We start from the raw sequence: 24,034 nt of genomic DNA on the forward strand, positions 1-24,034 counted from the left end.
GAGTCACAATTCCTTATTTCAAGTAAACTTTACAAGCCCTTTAATAGCTTCCACTCCTGTATAGAAATTACTCTGTACATTTAGCAAACTGTTAGCAGTTTACAAGACTTTAAAGCAAGCAAACTTGAATTTTTACATGAATTAATTTATAAAATCATTGCAAATAGTGCTAAAAATAACTTCAACATCGCTAGCCACCCTCTACAACCCCGCCAACACCCCACCTTCATTTTTTCTGGGTGGACTTGTTGAAAAAGTATGAAATGGTTTGGCAAGGATTTTTCCTGATGTGAATACTTCCTCAGTCTCAGCTGGAAGGTGCACTTGTCAAGGTCATATGTTTGAGATATAGACACCTTTCCATTCATTATCCAATCAAGGTTTCCATTTTACATTTAATTATTTGATCTGTTGTTTAATCATAGTTCAACGGCAGGGTGAACAATCTTAAGGTACAGAAGTTAGAGCTCCATAACATGAACACTTTAGAGCTCACCAGATCTGGAATATCTCGCAATTAGGTACCATCCATTTTACCTACTACGGGAGATTTCCGTGATCATTTTGGTAGCAGTATACATTCCACATCAGGCTTTAGATAATCTGAGCAATGGGATCAACATGCACGAAACAGCGCACCCTAATGCCTTCACCATCATTTTGGGAGATTTTAATCAGGCCAATCTGGAAAAAATCACTAAACAACTACCATCAACATATCACTTGCAATACCAGAGGAAACAACACACTAGACCATTGCTACGCCTCCATCAAGAATGCCTACTGTGCTATTCCACACCCTCACTTCGGGAAGTCTGATCACCAGGCTGTACTTTTATTCCCTGAGTGTGCACCTACAAAGACTTGCTGTACATTCCCAAACCAAAAGCCGTGGATGAACCAGGAGGTACATTGTCTGCTGATGGCTGGGTCTGTGGCATTCAAGGCTGGTGACCCAACTCTGTACCAGAAAACCAAGTACGACTTGCGGAGGGCTGTTTCAAGGATAAAGAGACAATTTTGAACGAGTTTGGAGGTGATGTCGGATGTACAGCAACTGGCAGGGTTTGCAAGACATTACTTCCTACAAAGCGAAACCCTACAGTATGAATGGCAGCGATGCTTCACTACCAGAAGAACTCAACGCCTTCTATGCCCGCTTTGAAAGGGAGAACACAACTACAGCTGTGAAGACCCTGCTGCACCCAGTGACCCTGTGATCTCTATCTCAGAGGCTGATGTTAGACTGTCTTTAAAGAGACTGAACCCTCACAAGGCAGAAGGTCCCAATGGAGTACCTGGTAAGGCTCAGAAAACTTGTGCCAACCAACTGGCAAGAGTATTCAAGGATATTTTCAACCTCTCACTGCTAAGGGCGGAAATTCTCACTTGCTTCAAAAAGGCAACAATGATACCGGTCCCTAAGAACAATAATGTGAGCTGTCTTAATAACTATCACCCGGTAGCACTCACATCTACAGTGATGAAATGCTTTGAGAGGTTGGTCATGACTAGATTGAACTCCTGCCTCAGCAAGGACCTGGAGCCATTGCAATTTGCTTATTGCCACAATAGGTCAATGGCAGATGCAATCTCAATGACTCTTCACACGGCCTTAGACCACCCGAACAATACAAACACCTATGTCAGAATGCTTTTAATCGACTACAACTCAGCATTTCATACCATCATTCCCACAATCCTGATTGAGAATCTGCAGAACCTGGGCTTCTGTACCTCCCTCTGCAATTGGATCCCCGACTTCCTAACTAGAAGACCACAATCTGTGACGATTGGTGATAATATCTCCTCCTTGCTGATAATCAACACTGGTTCACCTCAGGTGTGTGTGCTTAGCCCACTGCTCTACTCTTTCTATACCTATGACTGTGTGGCTAGGCATAGCTCAAATACCATCTATAAATTTGCTGATGATACAACCATTGTTGGTAGAGATGCAGATGAGAAGGCGTACAGGAGCGAGATATGCCAACAAGTGGATTGGTGTTGCAGCAACAACCTGGCACTCAATGTCAGTAAGATGAAAGAACTGATTGTGGACTTCAGGAAGAGTAAGACGAAGGAACATATACCAATCCTCATAGAGAAATCATAAGTGGAGAGAGTGAGCAGTTTCTGGTTCCTGGGTGTCAAGATCTCTGAGGACCTAACCTGGTCCCAACATATCGATGCAGCTATAAAGAAGGCAAGACAGCAACTATACTTCATTAGGAGTTTGAAGAGATTTGGTATGTCAACAAAAACATTCAAAAACTTCTACAGATGTACTGTGGAGAGCATTCTGACAGGCTGCATCACCATCTGGTATGGGGGGGGCGGATTCTGCACAGGACTGAAAGAAGCTGCAGAGGGTCGTAAATTTAGTTGGCTCCATCTTGGGTACTAGCCTACAAAGTACCCAGGACATCTTCAAGGAGGGGAGTCTCAGAAAGCGTCCATTATTAAGGACGCCCAGCACCCAGGGCATGCCTTTTTCTCATTGCTACCATTGGAGGTACAGAAGCCTGAAGGCACACACTCAGAGATTCAGGAACAGCTTCTTCCCCTCTGCCATCCAATTCTTAAATAGACATTGAACCCATAAATGCTACCTTACTTTTAAAATATATATTACTTCCGATTTTGCATGATTTTTAATCTATTCAATGTACATATACTGTAAAATTGACGTACTTATTTGTTTTTTTCTCTATTATGTATTACATTAAACTGCTGCTGCTAATTTAACAAATTTTATGACTGATGCCAGTGATGATAAACCTGATGATTCTGGTCTGATTCCTTGATACTGGCTGAAAATTCAATATATTTTTGAGCGAGTGCTGCATTGTCAGAGGGACTATAAGCATATTCACTTTGATATAAAATAAATTCATACCACTTTTAGCTCTTGTAAGGTGGTTTATTTGTTTTCTTTATCACCTCCACATTTTTATTACACAACTGGTTCAGACTTTTCCAGAAAAAGAAAAATTGATTTGCACTAATTAATTTTTTTGGTGTATTGCTCTTTTCCTGCGGCCATTTTTCTGCAGACGGTGCTTTCACCGTTTAATAAGTAACAAAGACCCCGAGTCAGAATGGGTTGATCCTGAACCCTCATTTCCACAAGGATTGGCAGAAGAGGGTCCGTTCTAGGTTCAACCAGCCAGCCAGAAAAATACGCAGATGGAAGGCACGGCAAGCTAAAGCGTGTCGCATTGCTCCATGACCAGTAGCTGGCCCCCTTCGACCAGTTGCTAGATGTCCCATTGTAAGGTATCACACTAAGGTACGTACTGGACGAGGCTTCAGCTTGAAAGAACTAAAGGCAGCAGGCATCAACAGGAGAGTGGCATGTACTACTGGTATTACGGTTGATTATAGGCGTCACAACAAGTCAACGGAATCTATTCAGTGTAATGTTCAGCGTCTAAAAGAATATCGTTCTAAGTTGATCATCTTCCCAGGAAAGGCATCTGCACCCAAGAAGGGAGATTCCACAGCTGAAGAAATTGAAGTGGCAACTCAGCTAACTGGTCCCGTCATGCCAATCAAGAATGTGTACAAGAAGGAAAAAGCTAGGGTAATCTCAGAGGATGAGAAGAATTTCAAGGCCTTCGCAAGTCTTCGTATGGCTTAAGCAAATGCCCGTCTGTTTGGAATCCGTGCCAAGCGAGCAAAGGAGGCAGCAGAGCACAATATTGAGAAAAAGAAATAGAATTTAAAAAAAATGAACTTTTACATGTAAAGCTCTTGGGAAATAAATTGCCATTCTTCAGAAAAAAATTGAATGTATTAAATACATCCTCTTAAAGTCTTTCTTTTATGATTACTGATATGTGCACAGAATCAGAATTACATCTGTGATTTCAGATCCCAGCTCAAGCACCTTATCGGTGGCTTTAGTTCTTTTTGTACTCACATGTGCTGCTTTCATTCCCTTCTGCTCTGTTTCATCCTTAACAGCCTTGGTAATTTGAACTGGGGAGTATCTGTCCATAAGTAATTTTGACTGCAAAATATGGAAAAATGTTATCAGTAACTAATTTTGAGGCCTACTTCTGATAGATAGAATTCTGAATTTTTAAGCTAGCAATTAACCTCCTTGAAACTTCTTCCGGAATTGGAGTGAGTGAGGAAAGAGGGTGTGTACATATTTAGCTGGGAGAAATCACTGAGGTAAATAAGAAAGGAAATTTAGAACGGCAGTAAGGTGAAATTAGTTGAAATAATAGCAATAATAATAAAAATGGGGCGGTGCAGTAGTGTAGTGGTTAGCACAACGCTTTACAGTACCAGTGACCCAGGTTCAATTCCCACCACTGCCTGTAAGCAGTTTCTATGTTCTCTGTGTGACCGTGTGGATTTCCTCCGGGTGTTCCGGTTTCCTCCCGCAGTCCAAAGACCTACAGCTTCATAGGCTGAATAGTCATTGTAAATTGTCCCATGATTAGGCTAAATCGGGGGATTGCTAGATGGTATTGTTCAAAGAGCTTGAAGGGCCTATTCTGCATGGTATCTGAATAAAGTAAAGAAATAGATCTAGTGTAGATTCCAATCAGCCATTCATAGCTCAGAAAATGATAAACTTATTAAAATAGATAAAGTAAAACAACAGTGAAATGAATTTATTTTGCCAATTTTTTTTGTCTGGCCTTCATCAAACTTGAGTATACTGGGAAACATCATAGTCAGATCACACTTCCCTTAAATTTTTATTTTAGCAAAGTAGAATGTGCTTAAATGAGAGAGAGCTATCCACTCTGCCTACTACTTTACTCGCTCTCAGCGTGACCTATCTGCAGGCTCCTACAGTGTTGCAAGGAGACCGCATCTGGAGCACTGCATGCAGTTCTGGTCTCCTTACCTGAGGAAGGATATACTGGCTTTAGAGGCGGTGCGGATGAGGTTCACCAGGTTGATTCCAGAGATGAGGGGGTTAGAATATGAGGAGAAATTGAGTCGCCTGGGACTGTACTCGCTGGAATTCAGAAGAATGAGAGGAGATCTTATAGAAACATATAAAATTATGAAAGGGGTAGATAAGCTGGAGGCAAGAAAGTTGTTTCCACTGATAGGTGAAACTAGAACTAGGAGACATAGCCTCAAGATCTGGGGGAGTAGATTTAGGATGGTGATGAGGAGGAACTGGTTTTCCCAGAGAATGGTGAATCTGTGGAATTCTCTGCCCAATGAAGCAGTGGAGGCTTCCTCAGTAAATATATTTGAGATAAGGTTGGATAGATTTTTGCATAGTAGGGGAATTAAGGGTTATGGGGAAAAGGCAGGTAAGTGGAGATGAGTCCATGGCCAGATCAGCCATGATCTTATTGAATGGGGGAGCTGGCTCGACGGGCCAGATAGTCTACTCCTGCTCCTATTTCTTATGTTCTCATGTAAACCTGAGGAATAACACCTCATTTGCGAACTTGCAGCTTCCAGAGTCAATATCAATTCTACAACATTACTTACTCCCATCCCCACCTTATATCCACTTTCTACTTACAGTTATCTTTTTCACAAATGTTTATTTTCTTTAAAAATTGAGCCAAAGGTTGCTTCTACTGCCTGAACACAGCTGGATCCTCAGAATATTACAGGAAGAGGAAGGTAGTGTTGGTGAAGAATTTCGTGGAAAGGAGCGTGATCAGTGATTTCAATATGGCAAATATTACAGACTAAATTTCAAAACTCTGAAATTACCTCTGGAATGACCTTATAAACACCATAGGTTGTGTACTCTTCGCCGATCCAGATGATAACGTTCCCTTCAGCATATTTTTTCACATTTTGTTGAATATCTTCATAGGGCCTCAGTTGAACACACTCAGCTGTTGTACAATGTGTATTCAGGTCTTTTTTGATATGTGCAGGCAGTCGTGATTCATTCACAAACAATCTGGTCATTAAAGTATATACCAAAAATACATAATCATTGGTTATAACCTGTCTGAATTTATATACTCTGTAAATTTCTAATCTTTGCTTCTTGTTTACCAATAATTATCCTTTTTATGCCTCAGCATACCTCTGATGGCATGTGGCCAAGTGGTTAAGGCGTTTGTCTAGTGACTTGAAGGTCGCTAGTTCGAGCCTTGGCTGAGGTAGCGTGTTGTGTCCTTGAGCAAGGCACTTAACCACACATTGCTTGGCGATGACACCGGTGCCAAGCTGTATGGGTCCTAATGTCCTTCTCTTAGACAATATGGGTGGTGTGGAGAGGGGAGACTTGTAGCGTGGGCAACTGAAGGTCTTCCATACAACCTTGCCCAGGCCTGTGCCTTGGAAACCTTCCAAGGCGCAAATCCATGGTCTCACGAGACTAACGGATGCCTATACCTCTGATGTATCTGATACTGTATACACTCAGTGGCCACTTTATTAGTTACACCTGGACACTTGCTCATTAATGTAAATATCTAATCTGCCGGTCATGTGGCAGCATCTCATTGCATGCAGACATGGTCAAGAGGTTCAGTTGTTGTTCAAACCAAACATCAGAATTGGGAACAAATGTGATCTAAGTGACTTTGACTATGGAATAATAGTTGGTGCCAGATGGGGTGGAGTGATTAACTCAGAAACTGCTGATCTCTTGGGATTTCCATGCACAATGGTCTCTAAAGTTTACTGAGAATGATATGAAAAACAAAAAAAAATCCAGTGAGCAGTGGTTCTGTGGACGAAATGCCCTGTTAGTGATAGAGTATGGAGGAGAATGGCCAGACTGATTCAAGCCGATAGTAAGATGACAGTAATTCAAGTAACCACGCATTCCAACAGTGGTGTGCAGAAGAGAGTCTTTGAATGCGCAACTTGTCAAACCTTGATGTGGATGGGCTACAGCAGCAGAAGATTACACCAGGTTACATTCCTGTATCTAATAAAGTGGCTACTGAGTGTATACCTAATATTTTTCAGTATTGAGGTTTGCCTATACAACAGAGACCAGAAATTATTAAATTCAAAGTATTCAAAGTACAGTTATTATCAAAAGAATGTATAAATTTTACAACCTTGAGATTTGTTTGCTTACAGGCAGTCGCAAAGCAAGGAACCCAAAAGAACCCAATTTAAAAACAAATTTGGTCCAACTCCCAATGTGCACAGAGAAAGAGGAAAACAAATCATGCAAACAATAGAAGCGAGCAACAACGACAACGCTCCAAACCAAATTGAGTTCTTAGATCAAATTCCCAGAGCAGCCTGGAGTAGGCCGAAAGCCTTGGTATTCAAGGCATCATATTAGAGGGGCTAATCGCTGCGAAGTTTGACTACACGAAGCACAGCAGCTGGGGTAGTCTTACAGACTCAGCATCACGGACAGAGGAGCCCTCAAACTATCTGGGCCAGCATTTAAAATGTCTGAACAGCGGATCGCACCTCACACTAGGACCTGGGCCCCACCTCAGTGAATTGCTCTGAGCCTGGATTTCACTGCCGAAGAAGCCATTCTCAATCTCTCCAAATTAGCTTGATGCCCAGAGCAATCCAACCTTGCCCAATTCTTGACACCCTGCCTTTCCAGGCTATATGGGCCGATGTTTAGATTATCCAAACATTGGATTGTACCTCTCACGACAGTGAATCACTCCGGGTCTAGAACACGCTGCCCAGTGATGCACATTGGACCTGGATTTTGCTGCCAAAGAAGCTGTTCTCGACCTTTCTAAATCGGCTTGGCACTGAGAGCGATCCACGCTGGCACATGGACCAGGTGGACGGCCTTCGGAAATCCTGTCTCATCTTCTCCCCTCCGAGTCATCCACTCCAACCAGCACAGCTTGACTCTAAGTATGTCGATTTTGCAGTGCACCAGCAGGTCACATCTCGAAAATTCGCCATTTGCAGCGATTTGCCTCACTAATATGATGCTTTGAATACCAAGGCTTTCGGCCTACTCCAGGCTGCTCTGGGAATTTGATCTAAGAATTCAATTTGGTTTGGAGCGTTGTCGTTTTTGCTCGCTTCTATTGTTTGCATGGTTCGTTTGTCTCTTTCTCTGGGCGCATTGAGGGTTGAACTAAATTTTTTTAAAAATTGGGCTCTTTTGGGTTCCTTGCTTTGCGACTGCCTGTAAGCAAACAAATCTCAAGGTTGTATAATTTATACATTCTTTGATAATAAATGTACTTTGAATACTTTGAATTTAATAATTTCTGGTTTCTGTAGAATAGGCAAACTTCACTACTGAAAATTATTAGATATACGCTCAGTGTACACCATCTGGTCCAGGTAACCTATCTACTTTCAGACCTTTCAGTTTCTCAAAAACCCTCTCTCCAGTAACGGTAACTTTACACACTTCATTCCTCCACACACCTGGAACTGTCTCCATACTGCTAGTGTATTCCTCAGAGAAAACTGATGCAAAATACTGATTCAGTTCATCTGCCATTTTGTTGTCCACCATTACCACCTCTCCAGCATCATTTTCCAGCGGTCTGTTATCTATTCTTGCTTCTCTTTTACATTTTATGTATCTGAAGAAGCTTTTAGTATCTTCTTTAATATTATTGCCTCGCTTACTCTCTTATTCCATCTTTACCTTCTTAATGACTGTTTTAGTTGCCTTTTTTGACTTAATTACGTCTTAATGACGTTTTTAGAGGCAATTAAGATTAAGTTCACTGAGTTGATTTCTAGGATGAAGGGCCGGCTCATGAGAAAGAAATGACTAAGCACGAGAGGCGATTCACTGTCATATTTATCTTATCATCCGGCCTTGACACTTATGCATGTGTCTGCAAAACTTGATGTTATATGCTTCTTGAATGCACATCATTTATGGTGTTACTGTGACATACACAGGGGCAAGGCAAATGCATACAGAGTCTGTCCAATGATCATTAACATTAAGGGAGTGTGTGTGTGTGTGTGTGTGTGTGTGTGTGTGTGTGTGTGTGTGTGTGTGTGTGTGCGCGTGTGTGTGTGTGGTGTGAGTGTGTGTGAGTGTGTGTGTGTGCGTGTGCGTGTGTGTGTGTGTGCGCGTGTGTGTGTGTGCGTGTGCGCGCGTGTGTGTGTGCGTGTGCGCGCGTGTGTGTGCGTGAGTGTGTGTGTGTGTGTGTGCGCGCGCGCGCGTGTGTGTGTGTGTGCGTGTGTGTGCGCGCGCGTGTGTGTGTGTGCGTGTGCGCGTGTGTGTGCATGTGCGCGTGTGTGTGTGTGGTGTGCACGCGCGCACATACATGATAACTGTGCTTAATTTGGCCTTCTTTATATTCTTGTTTAAATTCCTTTGACTGTCACAGAGTTTCATTGCATTGGTTATGATCATTATGGAACTTTTAACTCATTGAACTTAGCTGTATCACAGTGTGAATGTTACCTGATCCAATCTGCAGTCAACAAGGTGTAAGTTTCGAAAAAGGGATTGTAAGGAATTTCGTTCCCTCGCAGGTTGAACATCCCTAGATGAAGACATTAAGGAAGGTCTATTACAATGTGAAACACTATTTCAACAGTTGCAGTTTTTTTTCATTCTTATCCTCGTCCACAGAGAATATTTTATTTTACCATACGTACATAATGGCACGGGAGGCCAATTGGCCCATCCGGTCCAAGGATGCCCCGGAAGCAATCCTGTCAGTTTCATTCCCCTATTCTTATTTCGCTTATTATGCCTACAACATTTTTTTCTCACACACAACTTTGAGTATTTCTACTATTGACCTACATTAAAGGGCACTTTACAAAAGCCAATCCGTATGTCTTTGGAGTGTGTGAGGAAACCCACGCAACCACAAAGAGAAGAATGGAAACTAAACAGAGACAGTGTCCAAGGTTAGGATTTCAACTAGGCCCAGGAAGCTCTCAGGCTGTTGTTCTGTTACTGTGCTCCCACTCTGTGCAAGCATAACAATCAATAGATTATCCTTGATCAAGTTGTTCCTCTCTGTGCCTTGTGGCTCACTGAGTGGCAGCCTTGCTGTTCCTTTAGCATTTGTCTGTTATTGTGAGGCCGAGTTGCTCGATGCTCAACCCAGCGCGGATGGAAAGCATGCTAGGACCCGGCCGGATCTGAACCGGGAACTACTCTCCTCAAAGTCTGGTGCAGATACCACTACACCACCGGCTGGCTTATCGTTAAGCAAAGCACATATATATTGGTTAAGATGGATAGCAGGTTTTAACAGCTGTAGTCTACACAGATGAGCTCACAATGTTTGCAGTTTCCCCCTTAATTTACAGAAGGATAGAAATTCCATGAAACCCCCAGTATCCCCTGTTAATTATGGACATTAGCCCTGGAAAAATATATGTGTAAGTGAATTCACTTTTGATATGTGTGTTTCATGAGAATTAATTAGTCTGTCTGTATATTGCATCCAGGTCAACAATTACAGTCAAACCTGACTGCAAACATTGTAAATATAACAATCAATAAATTATCATTAGGCAAAGCATATAGAGCAATAACTATATCACATCAGACATTTGATGCCTATCATATATATCTACAAGGTAAATTGGCCTTCTTTATTAATATTCCAAAAGTTAAACTGTCATTTCATATTAAGGTTAATGTAATGTCATATTAAACTTAATCAGTCTTCAGTCCCTAGAATTCTATTCAATTTGACGTGCAAAGGATAAATGGTCGGAAGAGTTTCTTTGGGTAAAATGGATTATTTTGTGAGGTCGGGGGAAGGAAGAGAGTCTTAGGTGGGCCAGTTTGGGCCTCTGTTTTCATAAATGGGACCCCCTGTGACAGCCACTTCCTGAACGTCAGAGTTCAGTGCCAAAGTCTAGTTGGCTGTTTGTGCAATCATTGTACAGAAATTTCTGCCATGTACTGACTACTTTCCAAGAGGCGTTTAAATGAGCCCCACAATCTTATTTATTTGCCAAAGCCGATCCAGTGTTCAAATCTGGCCTACCACATGCTTTCCAGCAGGGATAGCATTTTGCAAATGATGTTTGTGTTTACTCACAGACAGGAACAATGAAAACAAATGGAATGGGGCAGTAACAACCCGGATCAGTTTAGGCAGCAACTACATGATATAGAGCTCATGGTCAAAGCAGCACAGCACTATTTATCCTTATTTACAACTGTAGTTTTTAGTTACATATATATCGTACAGTTGAAATGAGTAAGTTTAATAAGTTTAGTAATTGTAAGTTTAATAATTTAAACAATTACCGAGGAGTTACTGTGCAAAAAATGTGAAAGGTAATTTTCTTAAATTTTCTTCATGAAAGCAGTCAAAATCTTAGAATTCAATTTTAGATTGTTGATTACAGATTCAAAAATAGTTCACTCTATTCAGAATTTCCATTTTATTTTAAATTTTAGTGTGAAGCAAGTTAAAATTCAAAGTAAAATCTGTTTCAGTGATATCAGAAAAATAGTATGAAAGCATGTACCTAACTAAGTAGTGGAAATAAATTCAGTCATCCAGAATAAGCATCAAGTCCTATCAGAGAAAAGCTTAGTGAAAGTCAATGATGTATAATTTCAAGCCCTTTCAAATGATATCTGTACGTTTACCGAAAGCTCTTTATGTGCAATCTCAATTTCATAATTTCATTAATCTTCCTGAAGTGATCTAAAGGAATAGCTCTCACATGCAGTTTCATCCAGTGCAGAGATTAACAGTGCTGTTGGCTTGTAAGCATTATATTGCATCTGCGTACGGATTTCTTTCACCTTTTCTTGCCATGTTCTTCCTGCAATGCAAAGTACAAATGATTATAAACTCAACTACCTGAACGAGGAATGCATCTGGATTCCTGATGATCAGTTATTAAAAAGAAAGAGTTGCTCTTCAGCAGGACTTCAATTTCATTTCAGATTATTTATGTGGGAATGGTTTCATAGGACCAGAAGCTAATCACATACAGTATTAGGGAAGATCAGAAGCAATCAGAAAAATTCATTTAAGGAAACAACAGGGTTGCCGTCCATGACTGTAAATCAAAGATCACTGATGGTCCTTCCTTCCTTTCTTTATTGACCAATAGTGTGGCGTATGCCCTTCCGGCCCTTCGAGTCACACCGTCCAGCAATTCCCCAATTTAATCCTAGCCTAATCATGAGACAATTTACAACCACCAAGTTACCTGCCAGCTAGTACGTCTCTGAGCTGTGGGCGGAAATAGGGAGAACATACAAACTCCTTACTGGCAGGGGCGGGAATTGAACCCTGGTCACCGGCACTGTAAAGCGCTGTGCTAACCACTACGCTACCATGCTGTGAAGATATTTTTCATAACAGCAGTCCTCATTTTACCTTCACTTGTTACTTCTGCACAATACTACTCGGGTACTGTGTAATGATCCAGGTTTAATAGCACTGACATAAATAGTAACACTTGTTGTTTTGCGGCAGCAGCACAGTGCAAGATATTAAAATTAAAATAAGTTGCAAAATAAATACATAAGAAACAGGAGCAGGAGTAGGCCACCTGGCCCGTTGAGTGTACATAATACAAGAGAAGAATAATGAGGTTGTGTTCAGAAATCAGAAATCTGATGGCAGAGAGAAACCTTTTTCTGAAGTGTTGAGTGTGGGTCTTCAGGCCCCTGAACCACCTCTCCGGTGGTAACACAAAGTGGGCATACCCCAGATGGTAAGAGCCTTTAATGATGAATGCAGCCCTCTTAAGGCACCACCCCTTAAATTCCCCTTGAGAACAGAGAGGGTTGTGCCCGTGATAGAAGTGGTTGAGTCTACAGTACTCTGAAGTCTCTCGCGAACTTGCGCATTGAAGGCTCCACACTAGACTGTGATGGAACCAGTTGGAATGGTCTCCACCACTCATCTATCGAAATTTGCAGTAGTTTGGTGACATACTGAATCTCCTCATACTCCTAATGAAACAGAGCATTCAGCTTCTTCATGACTATATCAATAACCAGCAGCTTGATATACATGTTGTTGCCCTGGTGTTCCAAGACCGAGTGGAGAGCCAATGAGACGTAGATCTACTTTGAGAGCAGGCAAAATGCAGCAGGTCCATGCTTAAGAAGGAGTTCAGTCGGACCACGAGCAACCACTCAAAGCACTTCATCACAGTAAATCTGTGTGCAACCAAGCGATCGTCGCTGAGGAAGCTCACCCTGCTCTTCTTGGGCACTGGCGTGATTGATGCCCTTTTGAAGCAGGTGGGGACCTTTGACTGCAGCAGTGAGAGGCTGAAAGTATCTTTGAGTACTTCAGCCAGCAGGTCATCACAGATTTTCGATACCCTGCCAGGTACACCATTGGGGCCTGAATCCTTGCAAGGGTTCACTCTCCTGAAGGATGTTCTGACATCCACCTCCAAAACAGAAATCATAGGGATGGTATTGTTCCCCCTTTTAAAGTATACACAAAATGCATTGAGCTAATCAGTGAGTGAAGCATCATTGCCATTTATGCTGTTAGATTTTGTCTTTTCGGAAGTAATGCCATGTAAAGCCTGCCACAGCTGTTATGCATCCGACTGTGTCTCTAACTTCACATCGAACTGTCTTTTCACTCTCACGAGGTTGTACCTGGACTTCTTCTAGGTGAAAACTTTTCCCAAAACTTAGGGATGGAATACCTGGTTTCTATGTGTATTGATCATGTGATTAAGTTGAAGAATGACACACTGCTAATGTTGCTATACAGGACAATTAAAGTAAATCAATTCATCAACACTGTATATACTTCTTATTTCAATTTGCCTCTTTCAAAATTCCACTAGAAATGAATTATCTAACAGAATGCATTCAATCATAGGGCCTATTTTTCCCTTGTTTCTCAATAGGAAATTATTCTAAATGCTGGTGTTGTTGCTTGATTTAACCACATTCATTTAGCGCAGAGAAGGTTTCAGAAAACAAAAATCCGTAAAACTACAATGGATTGAAAATGTTACAAGTTTTCTAAAATCACAGTTGCACTGTAGGGAGGCTGATGGTTTAAAAAGATTTCAAACAGTTAAAGATCAAGCAATTGGTTAAGTATACTTTATTGAATTAATAATAATACTTTATAAAAATAATGTGTTAAAAGTGATAATGATTGGTTGGATATTTGGAACAATTCCACTCACCAAGCAACTGTGGATTGCATTTTTATAGAGCAGGCAAAAATGGGATGCTAATTTGAAAAATAAACTTCTAACTTGATCAATAAATATGTTTTAATTTCTGTTAGAAGATGCATCATAGAATATATTATGGCATTCCTTTAACTCAATCATAACATGAGACCATTGCTGGCCAGACCAATAATCATTGGGTCTAGGTCTCGAAATTCTATCATTTCAACAGAGCCCACACCAGTTTGATGTGAGGCTTCCAGGCTGTACTAATATAATTTTGTTGGTAAATACAAATAACAGTTTTTTTGTCTATAGTATCTTGTCTTAACAAAGAATATTGATTGAAAGAAGATTTAATGCAAATGATTTGAGAATGTTGGGGGATGATTGGTTTGACCTACAATGTAGGAACAGAACATTGACTGAGGACATATTTTGAGTAAGTGGGGTCGTAAGGATGGGATTCAGGGTGGGTTTATCAGAGAAATGATAATATTTGGGAAAATAGCAATGATTTGAGTGAGAGGAATGGGCTGTGGGTGCCTGAGGACATAAATAAGAATGGGTGTAAGGGCAATCATGAAAATGAAAAAATACACAGAAATATCCTAACAGGATAAGCTTTGCTGCCTTGGACTCTTTGCAAAAAAAAAACAGGTTATGTTAAACCCTTTCATAAATAGCGGTGTAGGCTTTATCATTCTAATTAAGGACCTCTTCAGCAGTTGAGGCAACAAATGATAGAACTTAGCATCAGTGACACCTAAGTAAGTGTCTACATTGTCTCATGTCCCTGTACACATGCAAGTAACCATTATCCCTTGGTGTACAGAATAATGGATGGTCCAGAGTGAAATAGGCTATGGATTCAGCAAGTACACAGAACGTAGAACAGAACAGCACAGGAACAGGCCTTGGGCATACAAGGTTGTGCAGAACTAATGATATTGGTTATCAAATGCCCAACTAATCCAATCCCTTGGCCTGAACAACATCCATGTTTTTTCATTTCCTGCGCATTCACATGCCTACCTAAGAATCTCTTGAACACCTCTACTGTATTTGCCTCCACCACCATCCCTGGCAGCACAGTCCAGGGACCCACTCGTGCAAAAACTCTTGACCCACAAATCTCCTTTGAATTTACCCCCTCTCACTTTAATTTCATGCCCTCTGGTGTCCGATATCTGAAACCCCATGAAAAAAGCTATCAGCTGTCTACTCTATCCCTGCCTCTTGCTATATTATAAACCTCTCCCCGATCTCCCTTCACCCTCCAATGCTCCAGAGAAAATAGCCCAAGTGTGTCCACGCTCTCATTATAGCAAATGCCCTCTAATCTGGCCAGCATCCCAGTAAGTCTCTTCTGCACCTTCTCTAAAGCCTTGACATCCTTCCTGAAGACAACGTCTGGCGACCAGAACTGAATGCAATACACCAGATGTGGCCTAACTAGAATCTTATAAAGCTGCAACATAACTTCCTGTCTCTTGAACTTATTTCTTTAACAGATCAAGACAAGCATGCTATATGCCTTCTTTACCACCTCATCAACCTGCAGAGCTACTTTCAGAGAGCTGTGGACTTGGACCCCAGGATCTCTCTGCACTGTTGAGAACCATAAGACATAGGAGCAGAATTATTGCTCAAAGCCCCAACAATTTCATCTCTTGCCTTTCTCAGTAGTCTGGGATGTATGCCATCCGGGCATGAGGAACTACCCACCTTAATGTTCTTTGAGAGACCCAACACCACTTCCTACTTTATCTTGAAATGCCCTAGCACGTTAGAATGCTCCACAGTGATCCCCCAATCCTTCGCATCTTTCTCCTTGATAAATACTGCTGCAAAGTACTCACTTAGAACCTCACCCACATTCTCTGCCTCGAAGCATATGTTCCCTCTGTTGGATCCAGCTGCTTGTTATTTTATTTGCAGTCTAACAATTAATTGTCTGCTTGTATTTTATATAATTACTTATATTACTTATAAAACTGTTTACTATGACTCCTAGTGGTCACTGTGTGTATACGCGGTTGTTGAGTATGTGCCCTAGTGGTTACATTTGTATGATTCTGGAAAGTTCTCCTGGTGCTGTATTATTTGAATAGGGGTCTTCTGATTGTCTGACTCTTATCTACGAATTAAAATGGAAATGATGAACACAAGAGATTTGGCAGATGCTGGAAATCCAGAGTGACACCCACAAAATGCTGGAGGAACCCATCGGCTCAGGCAGCATCAATGGAAAGGAAGAAAAGTGTCAACAGTTCAGGCTGAGACCCATTATCAGGATTGGAAAGGAATGGGAAAGAAACCAGAATAAGAAGATGGGAGGAGGGGAGGAAGTACAAACTAAATGAAGGCAGCTGAGTGGGGGAGAGGAGATGAAGTTAGAATCTGAGAGGTGATAGGTGGAAAAGGTAAAGGGCTGGCGAAGGAGGAATCTGGTAGGAGAGGACAGTGGACCATGGGAGAAAAGGAAGGAGGAGGGGCACCAGTGAGAGGTGATAGGCAGGTGAGGACAAAAGGAGAGGTAAGTGGCCAGAGTGGGAAATGGATAATGAGGGAATAAGGAGGGGAAAATTACCGAATGTTGAAGATATTCATGCCATTAGGTTGGAAGTTACCCCAACGGAACATGAGGTGTTTCTCCTGAGTGTGGCCTCGTTGAGGCAGTAGAGGAGGACATGGACTGACAGTTCATGCACCCACCAATTCACTAATCATTATGACACTTTCCACCACATCCATTGCCTGCCTGATTCACTGTCCACATGATCCATTTTCACCTATTCTGTTGTCATTGAATTGCCTACTCACTCATTGGTCACACAATCTCAGTTAGAGTTTAGGTTTTCTTTTTGCTAGTTTCATAATTTTCTTCTGTTTATGGAGTCCCTCGGGACTGAGGAAGACTCACCTCCGCTCTGGTTCTGAAGTGAATGATGGTTTCAAGGCAAGATGAACATACTCTGCCAAAGGTGGGATGTTGTGCCCTTCTGCAGCTTTTTAGCTATGGTTTGTATTTTGTCTCATCTTGATATTCAGGGTGTTTCATGCCCTTTCAGATATGCTTGTCCTTTTCAAGAGTGGAGATACTGCTGTTTTCAATGGGGCTTTGAAGAATGTCCTTGCAATGTTTTCTGTAGAAATCTCTCATTGTGACAGAGCCCAGAGGGCACTGTCCTTTTTCCAGAGTCTGCTGTGAATGTAGAGATATGTAGATATGTAGATATGTAGAGATCTGCAAGATATGTAGTGATGCCTATGTCTTCCAGTGTCTTCTCAGTTCTCTTGATTGTCAGGGGATGGTGCTGTGTGATATGGGCAGGCTGCAGAGAATATACACCTAACTGTTGTTTAGCTTAAGGCCCATCTATTCACACACTTGAGTGAAAGATTCAGAGCTAAATTGATGCCCTCTACCACTTGGTGTATGAAAGTGTAGTGTGCTTTCTATAAACTGGTGACTGAGGTTTTGAATAACTTAACTCTGGAGTAGAGACCATGAATTTTGAACGGTTTCCTGCTAATGGGAGTCACAGAAACTATTCTGAATCCACTGTATAAACCATGAATAATTTAGATACTTCTGCTAAGGTACTGAGTCATTGACTATGTCCTAACAAGAGGATCATCATATATTTGGTTCTGTGAGAAGGAAGTGCTATTTTATGGCTTTATTTTGTGTTGTGGTTTTGATTTCTAACTGAAGTAGGCAATATTTAGGAGGAACTAACAAAAGGTTCTCATCATCCAATAATCTCTGTGTTATTATATCTGTAGTGTTGATCCCTCAGTTGCTCCCTTTGATGCATTGGCACCCTTTATTGCAAATATCCCACATGACCAAGTCAGTATGGTGTGTCAGTATCAGGTAGTAGACACGAATCTTAAACCAAACAAGTAAGTTAACTCATGAGTTTACTACTTTTAGGGAAATTAGAGGCTGTTGTTGAAATCAAATCTCTAATCAACTCAACCTTTAGTATCATTTTCACTTTTCTCTTCACTCCCCCTTTTGGTATTCCCTCTTGCCAGAGTTCAGTTACATGAAGGTCAATAGTCTTTCAGTACTACACCCATTTCAATGTTACCTGAAACTGGCTGAGCCTTCTATGCTGCCCCATGGTTGGGCAAATTTATAGTTTATACTTTTTTGTCGCCAAACAATTGATACTAGGACATACAATCATCACAGCGATATTTGATTCTGCGCCTCCCGCTCCCTGGATTACAAATATTGAATATTAGAAATATTAAAAATAGTAAAAATTAGTAAATATTAAAATTTTAAATTGTGCATCATAAATAGAAAATAGAAAAATGGCAAGTAAGGTAGTGCAAAAAAACCGAGAGGCAAGTCCAGATATTTGGAGGGTACGGCCCAGATCTGGGTCAGGACCCGTTCAGCAGTCTTATCACAGTTGGAAAGAAGCTGTTCCCAAATCTGGCCGTATGAGTTGTCAAGCTCCTGAGCCTTCTCCCGGAGGGAAGAGGGACGAAAAGTGTGTTGGCTGGGTGGGTCGTGTCCTTGATTATCCTGGCAGCACTGCTCCGACAGCGTGCGGAGTGAGTCCAGGGACAGAAGATTGGTTTGTGTGATGTGCTGCGCCGTGTTCACGATCTTCTGCAGCTTCTTTCGGTCTTGAACAGGACAACTTCCATACCAGGTTGTGATGCACCCTAGAAGAATGCTTTCTACGGTGCATCTATAAAAATTAGTGAGGGTTTTAGGGGACAGGCCAAATTTCTTAAGGGCGCCAAGCGGCAATATTGAGCCAAGTTGGAAGCCCAAGCTAACCCTCGGTCCTTCTGACAGTGGTCTACATTCCCCCCAAGGCGGGCGTGGAGTGTGCTCTGAACATACTGTATGCCAACATCAGTGAACTTGAGACCAGGTATCCGGAGGCTTTGCTCATCACAGCCAGGGACTTTAACCAGGCCAACCTCAGAAAGGCACTGCCAAAGTTATACCAACATGTCTCCTGCCCCACTAGAGGCCCGAATATACTTGACCACTGCTACACAGCAGTCAAGGATGCCTACCATTCCGTCTGGGTCAGGATCCATTCAGCAGTAATAAATAAATAAATATATTTATTCATAAATAAATTTATAAATAAAATAAATAACAAATAAATTTGTCTTTATCCCTTAGCTTGTCAAGAAACTGTGAAATAATTTTGAAGTTAGACAGCCGCTGTGCAATGCAGATAGAAATTGTGAAATAATTTTGAAGTTCGATAGCCGCTGTGCAATGCAGATAGAAATTGTGAAATAATTTTGAAGTTAGACAGCCACTGTGCAATGCAGATAGAAATTGTGGAATAATTTTGAAGTTAGATAGCCGCTGTGCAATGCAGATAGAAATTGTGAAATAATTTTGAAGTTAGATAGCCGCTGTGCAATGCAGCAGAGAAGGTGGCCCTTTGGCCTTCATAGTTTTTGCCAATTATCAAGCTGCCATCCGGTTGTTTGCTTTAGAATCATTTTATGATACTTAAGGATACTTTTCACATTAAAGTTTCTTCAAGTTAGAGCTATAATTAACCTTGTCTTTAAAGTAAGTCAAAAAATAAATATAATTTTCTTGTATAAAATTTTTAAAAATCTTTTCGATTAAAAAAAATTACCAACAAACTTTGCAGGTACTTCGAAGAGATCCTCTGTTGATTTTGATGGACGCTCTTCACCCCAGACGATATCCACTAAATTGGATTCTTTGGAAACAAATTGTCGTTTTCCCTGAAGCAAAGACTCACTGTAAGTCATCCATTGCACTGTTTAAAAAATTAGAATGTATTAATGGCTCTGACAATACAACTGTAGCTGCATCTTGATGGTAGAAAAATATCAAAAAGGTTACCGGTAATAACACTTTAATATATCACAAAGTTCTATGTATGTGGAGATGTATTCTGTAGTACCTAGGTAAGTATATCTTATTTTGTAACATTTGGTCAGAACATCAGGAGAACTCTTTGGTTTGTGTTGTGAGACTGTTAATATTGCCTGAATCATCAAGGTGGAATGTCTGTCGATGCACATCTCACGTGAAGACAGTCCTTGAACTTAATTTATTAACCATGAAATTTTGCAATCAAATCACAATTCTTAAAGATTCAAAACTCTGATTCATGTTAAATCGTCATCAATATTAGTATATTAATGTCCCCAACTCCATTTTATGAATATCTGCATTGACAATATCAAATGATCAATCTCAATTACTCTTTTACTCATAAGATCACCTAGTGATTTCCCAATATGAAACCCATTTGCCACTTCCTCCTTCAGTTTCCTTCCCTTTCTTCTCAAGATGATGGTGTTTGCTGAAACAGTCTCAAAGATGATGGTGGTACTATGATATATTGAACGGTTTATCACTCCCCCAAGTGTGAGATGAGCTAATAAATGTCAACACTCTAGTTCACTGCAGAGAACAAGTAAACAGTTTTTACCCTTTCTTCATTCAATATATAGGTTCACAAAAGATTTCCAAAATGATAACCATACTTTTTGAAGAAGAGTATTTTGATTTTTTGTTATCAGGCCTTCCCTCAGTCACTTTTCTGCATATCAATGATTTCTGGCTAATCACCTCTTGCCCCTCTTGTGCCTCTTCTTGGTCAGATCTGTACCTACATTCTAATATTATCAGCATTCTGTATCAATAGAATGTTCTTATTTTTGCTTTTATTTGTTCATCTTGATCTGCAAGTTCTATGTAGTGACTTTACTCGAAGGGTCTTCATATAAATGAGTATTACAACCAGGAACTTGATCAATTTACCTGAGAATTTTTATTTGTGAATCGCAAGTTTTTTTTCACAGTAGAGCCCAAAAAAAACCCCAGGGAAAATCGTAAAGCATGAAAAACTAAAATTTCAAAACCTGGAATATCAGCAATTCAAATGTACACATTCCCTTTTGCTCGTATTTAGTTGAACCCCCTCTTGCAGCTATTACCGCTAGTAGTATTTTTGAGTAAGTCTCTATTAACTATGCACGCTTGCAAGATTTTCCCATTCCTCCTTGCATTGTTGCTCAAGCTGTGCCAAGTTAGTTGGGGAGTGCCAATGGAGAGCAATCTTGAAGCCTTGCTAGAGATGTTTGATCAGGTTAAAGTCAGGACTATGGCTGAGCCACTCTAGGGCATAAGTGTTCTTCGTCTGAAGCCATGGTTGCTCTGACAGTGTGCCCTGGGGTCATGCCCTGCTGAAAGATGACTTCCTCCAACGCTTAGGCTTTGTGACAGAGGATAGCAGATTTTTATCCGGGATCTCTCTGTGTTTAGCAGCATTCATCTTCCCATCTATCCTGACCAGATTTCTAGTCCCTGCTGCTGAAAAGCATCCCCATACCACGATGCTACCACCACCATACTTTACAGTAGGGATGGTGTTACCTGGCTGATGCACAGTAATAGATTTACGCCACACATACCGCTTAGTGTTGAGGTCAAAAAGTTCTACTTTAATCATCTGACCACTAGACCTTCTTCCACATCTTTAAGTGATGCTTTGCAAAATCTTTATGCCAAGGCCTTAGAGGTTGTGGAGCCAGTTGTAGTCACTGACTTCTGCAGCTCGCGCAGACTGCACAACAATAGCCTCTCTTACAAGTGCCAGTATTCTCTGGCAACTAAGTTTAGAGGGACAGCCTGACCTAGACAGTGTGTCTGTGGTTTCACAATGGACTGCACTGAGCTCTCAAGTACGTTCAGTTTCTTTGAGATGGTCTTCTGCCCTTCCTCACATTTGTGCTTCTCTATTATCATTTTCCTGACTTGTCTTGCATGTTCTTTTGTCATCACTTTTACTTGGTCTGTTGAAATTCTACCATACTGTTGGAGAGAGAGGGGATATTTACAGTATTCTTATGAATTCCCATGAATTCGTTGAAAACGGGTGACCCTCCAATTTTCTGCATCAACAAATTCGGTGAGTTGGTAAGGTAATACACAATATTGCACCTGAACAAAGTTAGCGTAGCAGTTACAACAAGGGTGGATGCTTTTCCAGCCTCACAGTTTTGCTTTTTAGCTTTTAGTAAATTGTTGATGGGTTTTGGATTTTTCCTTTAATTCAAAATGATGCACAATGTTTTATATATTAGCTGAAAAAATCCTACTTAAATGTATTTTTAAATTTAGAAATTGAGACTGTAAAATATGAAAATAGTTGTGGGGGCTGAATACTCTTTCAAGGCACTGTATGATCAATTGAAAAGTCATATTTTAAAAAGGAGTTACATTCCATTTAATCCTATCCTTTTGTTGCCTGCATACTCTGTTCTTTGTTTAACTGGTTATAAATCACAGTAGTGTTTTTTTAAACAGCTGACCTCAAAATTACTTCTAAAGATTTTCAGTGAGTAAAAAGTTTATTTCAAATAACTACATAAGATTTATGTTTTCTCTCTTGTCCATATCTGGTAGAACGTGTCATTGTCCCTTAATTTCTGAATACTCATAATCTCTATATACTTTTTGTTAATCTGCCTTCATTTGTTCTTACATCCAGCAAGCCATGTGATTCACCTACTTCCCTCAAACTTTCTCATCTTCAGTCACTCTTTTCCTGCTCCTTCTGATGAGTTTCTTGTCCAACTACCATTCTAATTTTGTTTCCCACACTGCCCATGCCATCAGTGGTACAGCTAAGGAAATGAATGGAAGAATGGTAATAAGGGGGCATAGGAAAATGTCAGTGGGAATTCTGTTTTTTGCTGAGTTAATAATGATGAATATGAGTAGAGGCTGCTCAGGGACAACGTGAGGAAATGGAGATGCTGTTCATGGTTGGCGGTAGTGTTGGATTCTGAAGTGGGGAGAACTCACCTTGGAAGGAATGGGAAGTATGAAAAGGAAGGTGTGGATATAGGTTGGACTCAGCAAATAGTCTGTTTTTGAGCAACATGGTGGTAGAGTGGCCAGTACAGTAGTGTGGCACTAGTTGTGCTAGGTTCAACAGTATCCTCAAGTGCTGTCTATGTGGACTATATATGTTCTCCCTGTGTCAGTTTTGGTGTTCCTGGATGCGCTGGTTTCTCCTCACATCCCAGAGATGTGCTGGCAGCTTGCTTGGCCACTGTAAGTGAGGCGAGTAGACGGGAATGTGAGAGAGAATATTTTGTAGTGAGTTAAGTGGGAGAATGGCACTGATGGGATTGTTCTGAGAGCTGGCATAGACATAATGGACAGTTCTCCTGTTTTAAAAGGAAATAGAATAAAGTAATATGAGAAATTTCAGTTTCAGTGGTACTAATACATTAAAATTTAAGCAGAGGAGAGTGAAATAAATGTCTTTGAATTGGGATGTGCAGTTCCTTCATAATCTTGTTTCTCTTTTTACTGAGAAAACTCCTCACGTTGCAGCCTTGCCCCATCAGGGATTTCAACAAGATAATGGCATTTCAGTCATTAGCAGAAAACATAAACTGAAACTCAGAAACACGTTTCAAATCTTGAGGGAAGATCATCCCCAATTTATTGACAGAGAGCAATTCAACAGCTGGAAATAGGTGATTTTGAAAGTGTTTCAAGCAATTGAATGAAATTAGCAAAAGTAAGCCAAGATAATTATTCTATGGTTCCACTTTGGGTTCAGTTCAACATTCAGAATGAGGAAGGCTGTACGTGAAAGTTGGGGTTCCTTGGAAAAATAAGTTAGAATTAAATACTTAATTGAGTCTTGATTTAACAATTTTTTTTATGAGTAACAGGATCAAATTTATTTGTTGCCTCCAGGGACTCATGTTTGTCTAAAACTTTGAAGTTAGGCATATATTTCCTAACATAGTCTCGAATTTGTAAATATCTAAAAAAGCTAGTTGCAGGGATATTGTAAACTGCTTGTAACTGCGCAAATGAGGCAAAGTTTCCTTTAATATATAGGTCACCTACACGACAGATGCCTCTCTGTTTCCAGGTGGGAAAAACAGTATCATTCAGGCCAGGCAAAAAGGAATGATTGTCACAAATCAGAGTGTTAATATAAGTTTTTGG

The 24,034-nt window shown here is 40.7% G+C and overlaps 1 protein-coding gene and 1 pseudogene across 2 annotated transcripts in view; one reads left to right on the forward strand and one right to left on the reverse strand.

Moving 5' to 3' along the window:
• xpnpep2 (X-prolyl aminopeptidase (aminopeptidase P) 2, membrane-bound) overlaps positions 1-24,034 on the reverse strand; it is a 96,866-nt gene that overhangs the window by 39,187 nt on the left and 33,645 nt on the right. For both annotated transcript variants that reach the window (XM_072271279.1, XM_072271278.1), the window contains 5 exons: positions 19,659-19,805; positions 11,572-11,673; positions 9,329-9,410; positions 5,707-5,902; positions 3,926-4,015 (listed from right to left, as the gene is read on the reverse strand). In XM_072271279.1, the coding sequence (XP_072127380.1) occupies positions 3,926-4,015; positions 5,707-5,902; positions 9,329-9,410; positions 11,572-11,673; positions 19,659-19,805 (617 nt within the window). The remainder of the gene's footprint in view (positions 1-3,925; positions 4,016-5,706; positions 5,903-9,328; positions 9,411-11,571; positions 11,674-19,658; positions 19,806-24,034) is intronic.
• Positions 1,047-3,721, forward strand: LOC140204396 (large ribosomal subunit protein eL13 pseudogene; annotated as a pseudogene).

The sequence above is a fragment of the Mobula birostris genome, chromosome 10, assembly GCF_030028105.1.
Source record: "Mobula birostris isolate sMobBir1 chromosome 10, sMobBir1.hap1, whole genome shotgun sequence".
NCBI lineage: Eukaryota > Metazoa > Chordata > Chondrichthyes > Myliobatiformes > Myliobatidae > Mobula > Mobula birostris.